At 43.0% G+C, this 9,385-nt stretch overlaps 1 protein-coding gene across 1 annotated transcript; it reads right to left on the bottom strand.

The window, feature by feature from the left end:
- Window positions 1-6,539: 6,539 nt before the first annotated feature.
- On the bottom strand, window positions 6,540-9,319 carry LOC115621404 (autophagy-related protein 9A). Its single transcript, XM_030515051.1, has one exon. The coding sequence runs from the start codon at window positions 9,219-9,221 to the stop codon at window positions 6,675-6,677; it is 2,547 nt and encodes an 848-aa protein (XP_030370911.1). The 5' UTR covers window positions 9,222-9,319; the 3' UTR covers window positions 6,540-6,674.
- Between the last annotated feature and the right edge of the window lie 66 nt (window positions 9,320-9,385).

Genomic DNA, 9,385 nt, shown 5'->3' with positions numbered 1-9,385 from the left:
TTTGAATCTACATAAAAATCAGACTGAACTAATTTATCTACATTGGTTAAAGAAATTACATGTTAAGCGTTTACAATGGGAGGCTGCACTGTAGTTCAACATTTTTGTGATTTTATTGTGTTGAAGTGTAGAACGCCTGCGAGATAAAACCGCGCGAAATGTCGTCAGCCGGAGCCTGTTACTTTTGCATGTTCTACATGTTCTTGGCAGGCAGTGCGGCGCTGTCTGTTGCCACTTGTGGCATGCCGCTCATGTATCCTCTTACCGTATTGACAACTGCTGGCTACCAGGCCGGGTTATTCGATATACCATTTGTGCTGCAGCCGGCGGCGACTGCTGTTGCAGCTTCTGCGGCTGCTCCTGCTACAGTTGCTAAGTTTGGTTGCCTGAAATTTTGATAAACGTATTTGAGTTTCCCACTCGATCTGGACGCACATGCCCACAGTTTTCAATTAATTTCGAATTAGTTTCTTTTCATAATTCTCTACGCGACTGTCACTCGCAAGCATGTAACGTCATCTTCAACACGACAGTCGATGCTAATCCCCACCTACCTAGAATCCAACCTGGATGGATGATAGTGTGGTGTGAGAGTGTGTCTGGGTTTTAAATTGAAGAACTCAACTCAGTCTGCTGGCCGTTTGACTGCAAAATTATTAACGCTATTAACGGCAATAGAAATATTTGTGTTGGCCAAAAGCTGCTAATACAAAAGTCGACGCACCGCGGCCAATTCCTAGACGAACCAAACGGGTTGCGCTTACGGGAAAAAAATAAAATGAAATAAAATAAAATTACAACTCATGCTACAAGCACAACAACGCTGTGGCCCCAAATGTGACTAATGGCATTTTTTAATGGAGAGTCTGCCTGCAGCAGCCGATGTCAGGCTCGGCTTATGCCAGCCAACTCCTTTGCAGTTCTTTAACTTTATAGGCTACAATTTTTAACGCCTCGCTCCAAAGCTGCACCCAAGTGCAGCCTAGCTGGCTAGCAATCTAGCAGGCTGGCTTACGACGTGATCATCTTTCTCGCTCCATATATGTACATACTTTGTACATATCTACTTGCAAACATATTTATGTGTGTGTGTGCACTTTTCTACAGCATCATTAATTTTGCCATGAATTGACAAAAACATCATAAACTACTTGTTGAACAGAAAATCCACTTGGGGCGACAGCGCGCGCACAACGCATTGAATATGCAAATGCAACAATCCGTGGCAACGTAACCCACGCGTTTCTGCCTCGATGAACTTCGCCGGCTGCTCATGTTCAGCAGCGGCACGTAGCGTGTCAGTGCGTTAAATGATTGCTCCAAATGGGTGGCTGGGGAGGAGACGCAGAAAGGCGGATAGCCCGAAAGGGAGCAGCTGCCACAGTCACTCGATACATGGGATACATATATAGCTGTCCGTTAAACGTGCCCTACAATTGTTGGGCTTATCACATAAATATGTTTGCAAAAAATGTGCAGAAAAGACTTTTAGATAAGCCATGGCGTCGTTTGAGGTCCACTCCGTTGCAGAAACTGAATTGTCGAGGCATGTCTGTGCAGGACTCCTGCTTGAATCTGCCTGGCATTGAATAGAAATCATTTGAAAAACTTTATAAATTTAAGGATACATAAAGTAATTTATAACAATTCTCGAGTTGATGCAAGGAAACGAATATTTTTACATTTTAGAAATCGTTGAATGGCGGGACAAACTGTTGGATTTATATTCCTAATTGTTAAGCAAACATTTTTTTGCTAGCTCAGTTTGCTTGCTTACTAACACACTTGAGACACACAAAAAAAAAATCCTAAAGAAAAGTCCATAAAAATTACTTCTTCTGGTTGTGTTTTATGCAACAATCTTTTAATTATTTCATTAGGTGTGGAGAATAATGGCAATTCTGACCGACAAATAAAAACATATAATTATTCACACAGGAGGAGTAAAAAATTAATCTAATTTACCATTAATTATGGCACAGTACATCTTCCAAATAATTGACACTTCTGGTATTATTATTGAGACAACAATTTAGTTGACCATTAAGGTAAAAACTGTTGAATTTGTCATCATCATTTAAAATTTGTTTTGCTGCTTACATATTTGTGGTGATAGCCTTTAAAATTTGGCTAAACCATTTTGAAATTGTTGTACGTGGCGGTCAACGGTGCGTATGAGTATTAAGGCTGGTTGTCTGGTTCAATGGACATTGTAAATTAATTGAGTGGTGCGGCGAAGTCAGCGTAATTAACGTAATAGACTTAACACCCCATGTACGATTTGGGCTAGCAAGCGTTTACAAACAGCTGACAGCAATTGGCTGATTAATGAATCGCCAATGCAGAGCTAAAGATGCGCACCGTAAAGAAAAAATAACCAAGCTGGGACCTGGGCAGGCAACAAAATGCACAGCAAATGGTACAAACGAGTAGCTGCCAAAGGTAAACTTAAGCCGAGATTAACAGCGATAAGCTATTGATTAGCATTTTAGCCACCGCGATTAGAAGGCAAAAAAGTAGCCGAGTGGAGATGCCAATGGTAAAACGTGGTAGAACGGCGGCAAGAGGTAGTAGGAGACAGGAAGCTGGCGGCATGCAGCAGCAATTGAAAACCCGCAACAGTAAAAATAATTTTCAGCTCACTTACATGCATGACCGGATCGTCTCAAGCACACACAACTATATACAAGTATGTATTTATATGCATACATATAGTATAGTATATGCATTCATACACACCGGCCGACACGCTGGCCACTCTAGATCTTATCGCTGGCCACTGCAACAAGTGTCTAGCAAGGGCAGCGGGCAGCTAGGGGGAGGGCCTGCTACATGCATGCGATGTGAAGATAATTCACGCGAACATCGACTATGCCGGATGCCGATGCCGATGCCCGATGGCATAGCCTCTGCAGCCTGGACTCAAATCGAAAATTAAGCGCACGCCGGCAATTTGCATAAAAGCAGTTTAATGTTTAAATGCTTTATTGAATCAACGCTCGATTACATGGGATCAGCTATAGTGCTTGCCTCCCCCTCTGGCAGCCGAGGCTGCCTCATTTAATTTGCAATTCAAATGCAACTAGCAACTAGAAACTTGGTAGAAAGCAGGACGCCAATGCTAGATGTTGTTGCCACATTGCTGCATTTCTCAAGATCGTTTTTAATTTGACTAAACTATCTGACCGCGTATGAGAGGCCTATTTGTAAAGCAACCTAAAAAGCGGCAAACTGGTTTTTTAATTATGAGGAAAAATAGATAACCTATCAACAACAACTACGATGACGACGACGACGACGACGACGGTGGCTGCCCCAACTGCTGCCTCCATCGGCCACAGCCTCTAAAGTGGACATCGGCGATCGACCATTGGGTAGCAGCTGCACGGAGAGACTCTTGAAAGGCCAACGGCCAATGTGATTGAAATGATCCAATGCCATTTGCTGATCAGTTGTCAATCAAGAGCGACGCTTAAGCTTCACACTCACACTGGCCATTCAATCAGCTATCATCATTAGTCGCAGCCGCAGACATACAGACACGTTTGATACCGCCGCACTGACTCAAGACGTGCCTTCAAAGTTCTAATTGTAACTGCGATTTCGCACCAAAGCAATGCCAATGGCTAGCCAACTACTTAGCGATCCGTCTGCAGAATGCACTGAAGTTGTCGCCAATCAACCAACCCGCCAATATACTCTTAAGCAAAATGATGGTGACGCTTGATCTTGAACTGGTTCTGGCTCTGGCTCTGGCGCACTGCGAAAGTGACAGCCGGCTGGCCAGGCTGTGGCAGGCAGCTGCTTACGCGGTGGTCCAGGCATCACATATTCGAATAGTATGCACATGTGGTCTACCGTACGAGTTCCCGAGTCTGCCACTGCCAATGCGTTCTGGTTGCAGCGGCCTTTCCATTGGCACTGAACTGCCAATTCTTGGGGCATGAGCTGATACAGTCAAAGAAATAGATTCGACACAGCCACACTTACTTGCATTAATACATAGTCCATACAAATTATTTCATATTATACACAAATCTGCGAAAGGACTTTGGAAAAAAATAACATATGTATGTAACTTTCCTTCGGAAGCTCCAAATCCTCATGTCTATAGTCACCAGAACCTGAGCTCAGCGGCAAATACAAGTTTAGAACTATCTATTTTTCTTGTGTGCAACGCTCAGCTAAAGTCTACATTTAGGTTTCATAACATGGATGTTAAAATACCACACTGAATCATAAGCAAATAAGTCCTTAGCCAATGTATTTTAATATAAATTTCAATTTAATTTGATACCTTTTTTTTCACTGAGTTGCCTCAAAATTCTTGTGTTTGGTCATAATCTCGCAAACATTTTTAAGAACGATTTTAAAAATCAAGAAATAAAATAATAAAATGGGAATACAACAAAATAGGAATATAAACAAATTTTTACTAAAGTTATTTACATTTTGTACTAAAATAATTGTGAAGCTATCGGTAATAAGAGGTATAGTGATGCAAAGTTTTGTAAATGTATAAACAAGTCTAATCGACATAACCCGCCATATATTAATATATCCCGGATACTTAAATTTCTGTACTATTTCCGTTTTCCAGTTTAACATAGGGAGAATCAATTTTTTAAAGTGCAGCCCTATTTGAAAAACATTCGCCTGCTGTGCGCTGCAGCCAAATTGCGTATCAAATGTATCTGCCCCTTCCAACTTTATGGAGTGTCATTTTTCGCTGTCGTTGGCCATTGCAATTGTTTGATTCTTGGCTATGAACTGGGCAGCATATGTTAGCCATATCGGTGTCCAATTGCTGGCAAACGCATGCTTCAAAATTGCCGCAGGAAATAATAAATTAAAATCGATTGTTTGACAACAATCGTGAAATATTTTTATTTTACTCGAACAGGCAGCAACAATTGCCGCGTTTCTAATAGCTTATGGCATTTATGGCCAGCGCCAACTTCAACTCCAGCTCCAGCATGCGTAGGCCATTCACATTTGCCAAGAGATCAGCCAATGGTGACCCATAATCGATATTAAGATCATGCTGCATAAATTATTTGACAGTAACATTTAAAAACAATTTAATGTATGTAGTCTGAGATTTTATTATTAGTTTTTTCAAATAATATACGCTTTGAAACAAATAATAATAAATAAAAAAATAATAATAAAAACTAAACTAACTAAATTTTTAAACAAAATTAAAATATAAATAAATATTGATGTAATACATAGTATAAAATATTTTAAAGTACATTTTCAAAGCACATTTTAAAATGTTATTTCCGGATCTGAATTGTCCTTCGTTAGTTGGGCTATCAAGGTGAAACCTGGCATGACGAAAACTCAGCACCAACGGTTGTAAGACCCTCAGAAGATTTTTGGGGACGAACTTTGCAAACACATACTTCTCATAAGTAATATATTAATATATTATTTTAATTTTTATCTTGAAACAAAACCACCAAAAAGTCTTCAGCGGGGATTCATCTGCTAATTTAATAATCTATGCCGTTTTTTCGGCATTTCCTTTGTAGTACATCAAATTTTAAAATACATTTATGTTATATCTTTAAGGTCAGTGCCTAAGTGGAACACAATTTGTCTGCATATTCACATATACATATACTCGTACATATCCTATATTTCAGATGCACACCCAATTAAACAAATTAAGTTAATTAATCTGGGTTGCTAAAATTTGGATAAACTTCACACATATAGTAAACTATATATGTTGTTGGGGAAGATCAGTCGTAGTAGAAGTTTTTCCTCAGTGGATCGACATGTAATATTACAAATATAATTAGTCGTATTTAATCTCTACTGTTTGCATACTTTACAATATATTTATAGATATATGTGCGAGTATTTGTAAGTATGCATTTGTTGCAGGCGGACTTCCTAAAAGCGCAACAATCGGATAACATGACTTCGAACATGAGCGCTACAATTAGTGCTGGCATACTCGGGCTCCAGTCAATGCAGAGATAGCCCAAAACGGGAAAAACTAACAAATGGCCACAAGTTAATGTTAAGCAACGGCTAAAATTGGCGTGCAGCGGAAAAATATTCCAACGTGTTCTGCGTTTTTCTTCCTCTTGACAAGATTCTCACGCGACACGAACATAATTCATAAACTAGCCGCACACACACGGCACGCACCAGCCATGGCCATAATGTTGCAATGTTGCGGCAACATGGTGATGGTGATGGGGACGGCGTACGCTCTAGGTCCAGTACAGCAGTGACCACAATTGCATGTTGCCATCGAGTGATGTATTGCTGTATGTAGACACGCATCTGGTATCTTGCAGGTCTGCATATGCTATCAACACCAATGGCGGCAAGGATCGCCAAATGGCGTTCGTGTGTGGCAAGTGACACACGAGGCGGTGCAGCACAGCTGGATGCGCTGCTGGGGCTGCCAACCAACCACAACTCCATGCCACCAATAGCTCCAAAGTTGGTTGTTGGAGAGACACCAGCTTGACTATTTTATACCATTTTACTTTTCTTTTTTTCTTTGTTTTTTTTTTTTGAGGAGTCGTTGATGCTGTTAATTTATTGCTTTTGTTTAATTATTATACATCGTTTGATTTCACACTTCGATTAAAAATTATTAATCACTAGTAGCATGGGTTTTCCTTAAACTAAATCCACACGGCTTGCTGCTATGAACGTATGCTACCCAACAGCGGAGTACTCTCGGCCGCCTTTGAGGTAATTAAGGCGTGTCGCGAGGATCCAGACGGTGCTGAGGGTGGCGGCGGTGGTGGTGGCTGCTGTTGTCGTTTATTGCTGGGCCCCGGCTCCTCGTCCGCTTCTTCGATGTCGGCGCATTGTTGGCGCGCCTTGCGCTTTTGTTGACTTAATTCGTGAAGATAAAGTGCGCTCAGACACATGTCCGCAACAGTAACCCCGATCGGATTCTTGGCCAGCTTGGAATCCACTCCGTACAGACTGTAGAGCAAAGTATCCGCTGGTCCCTCAATGCGCCCCTCTGCCTTGCTCAAACGCAAGCGACGCATGCTATCGAGCGGACCCACCGAGGTGGACATTTGGCGTGAGCTGGCGTGCCCAGCACTGCCGATGCTGAGCGGCTCGCCAAGATTTTGTTGCAGCATTTGACGGAAGTCGCTGCCTGCTACATTAACTCCACGCGCCGCTGACAATGACTGTGATAGCTCCATCTGTTCGGGACTGACCTGTGCGGCCATCACCGAATTGGCTATGGAGCTGTACTCCTCGCCAATAGTGCCGAAGGAGTGCAGGCTTTGGGTAAGTGGGTTCTCTTTGGCGCCAGGCTGTCGACTGGTCTTGGCTCTGACCAACTCATCGATGGCATGCTCGCGTATGCCCTTTATGAATGCCGATGCCTCTTTGGGCATGTGCCACTCAGGATTGTTAAGGGTGAATCTTAGAAGAGACATTTCTGTTTTGCCGCCTACCAGGCTTTGTTGTTGCGGTTTGGTGGGATCTTCAGGCACTATTGGGGGCATTTCACCGACCGCACTGTTGTTGATCTGCCAATCCGGATTGCCGTGTTTTCGCACATCCATTTGCGCAAAGGAGCACACATTGCCCACACCTCGAACAGAAACGGTGAAACTCCTGAAAAACTTAACAATCTCTATGGCTTTTGGCCTAAAAACAAAGATCAGCACAAATGGCGTGACAAATGGGCTGAAAATTTCACTGAGCAGATAGCCTGCCTTGAATTGGAAGAAATTTCCAAACTCATCACGAACGTGAGCGGTATGTGCCTGTTGTTTCCATTCTGTAGGAAGATAGTGTACATGGGCTAAGATGGCGGTCATCAATTGCTCTGGACACCAAATTAAATTCTCGTCAGGTATCATTGATCGACACACAACGCCCACAACGGTGAGTATAGCAATGATGGTCAGCACGTGCTCCACCTGGAAGACATGCTCCTCATAGATGCCAAAGCCCAATATAAGTAGAAGCACACCTCCGCTTACGAAAAGTAAATTTCGTGCTATCACAGCCGCCAGTGGCGAGGAGAATGAGCTTAAGTAGCGATCAGCATACTCATAGGCACGGTTCAGTCGGGCGTCCAGCTCGTGGTCTAATTCGTTGAAATGGCGCAAGTACAGGCGTCCGTAGTTGGACCACGTTCGCAAGCCTAAGGCACTCGGTTCTTTTCTGAGTATGTTGGCATAGGAGAAACTAAAGTAGATAAGCTGCCACAAGAAGATCACAGGCGATAGCAGCAGGTTCGCAAGCGCTACAAAGAGTATCAAATTGGAAAGGCGCTGGGCCAATTCCGCTTGATTGCTGCGTACGGTGAACTCGTCGCGCAGTTGCCAATTATTTTGGAACGGCGAGCCTGGACCGCGGAAGAGTATCCACTCGACATTGAGGAGCATCCCGCGGCTGAGTGATACCACCTCTCCAATTAATGGCAAACGAAAACGCACGGGTAGCAACTGCTTGTTCATCAGCGCCACTAAGTAGTTCTTGAATCTCAGCACGCGGTGGTATATGTCCAGCTCGGTAAGCTGCTCCTTGTCGATGCACATGTGCTGCTCAGCCTGCACTTTCCGAATGCGCTGTTGCACTTCGTGCCATGTTATATTATCCAATTCCGCATCCTCAATGCGCAGGGCTGTATTGTAGAACTTCTTGATATCGGCGTATTGCGTTATATGATATATCATCTTTAACAGTCTAATGCCTAGATATATGACGGCTATAAATATGAAGAAAAACGTGAATGCGCCGAACTCAGCTACGCACTTTCCAGTAGGTATTATCACATCGCTAAGCGTAGTCTTTGTAGAATTGCTCGCCGGTGGCTTATTGCCAAAGAGCACATCGTGGTCGATGCAGTGTGTCGTAAATGTGAGCAGCCACACTACGAAACCGAATTCCAGCACTTGGAATACCTCACCCAACACGATTACAAGAAATCCGTGTTTCTGTTGATAATTGTACATGCGGGAGAAGAAGGAATCCAGATCCTCGATGTGGTTCCAACGCGTTTTGCCCGTTTCGGGCACTATATGTATCATGATTCCGCTGTTACGCGGTGTATCTTCGTTTTCGTGATCATGGTCATTGAGGGGGTCGGGGTCTAAATGCGCAGCAGCTGTAAATGATTTTGCGTCGTCCGTCTTTGTTGTTGTTGGTTCCTCGTGTGTTTTGAACGGATTCTCTTCGGCCAGGGACCGATAGTTGATGTTTGGGCTTGGCATGACGAACCAAGGAAGCCCAAGGTCAACTGTTGACTTATTTATATCACTCTTTACTTAATATCTAGTATAATTATTCTTGGTCAAATCGTCTTTGTTATTTCTGCGTGCACCAAATAAACTAAATTTAGCCAAATCGCGTTCAGCTGTTATCGCTGTTATCGATG

The sequence above is a fragment of the Scaptodrosophila lebanonensis genome, unplaced genomic scaffold, assembly GCF_003285725.1.
Source record: "Scaptodrosophila lebanonensis strain 11010-0011.00,11010-0021.00 unplaced genomic scaffold, SlebRS2 tig00000001-arrow-pilon, whole genome shotgun sequence".
Lineage (NCBI taxonomy): Eukaryota > Metazoa > Arthropoda > Insecta > Diptera > Drosophilidae > Scaptodrosophila > Scaptodrosophila lebanonensis.
This window is presented reverse-complemented; position numbering and strand designations above follow the sequence as displayed.

Coding starts and splice junctions, on each gene's coding strand:
- LOC115621404 (XM_030515051.1), bottom strand. CDS start 9,221: ATGCCAAGCCCAAACATCAACTATCGGTCCCTGGCCGAAGAGAATCCG.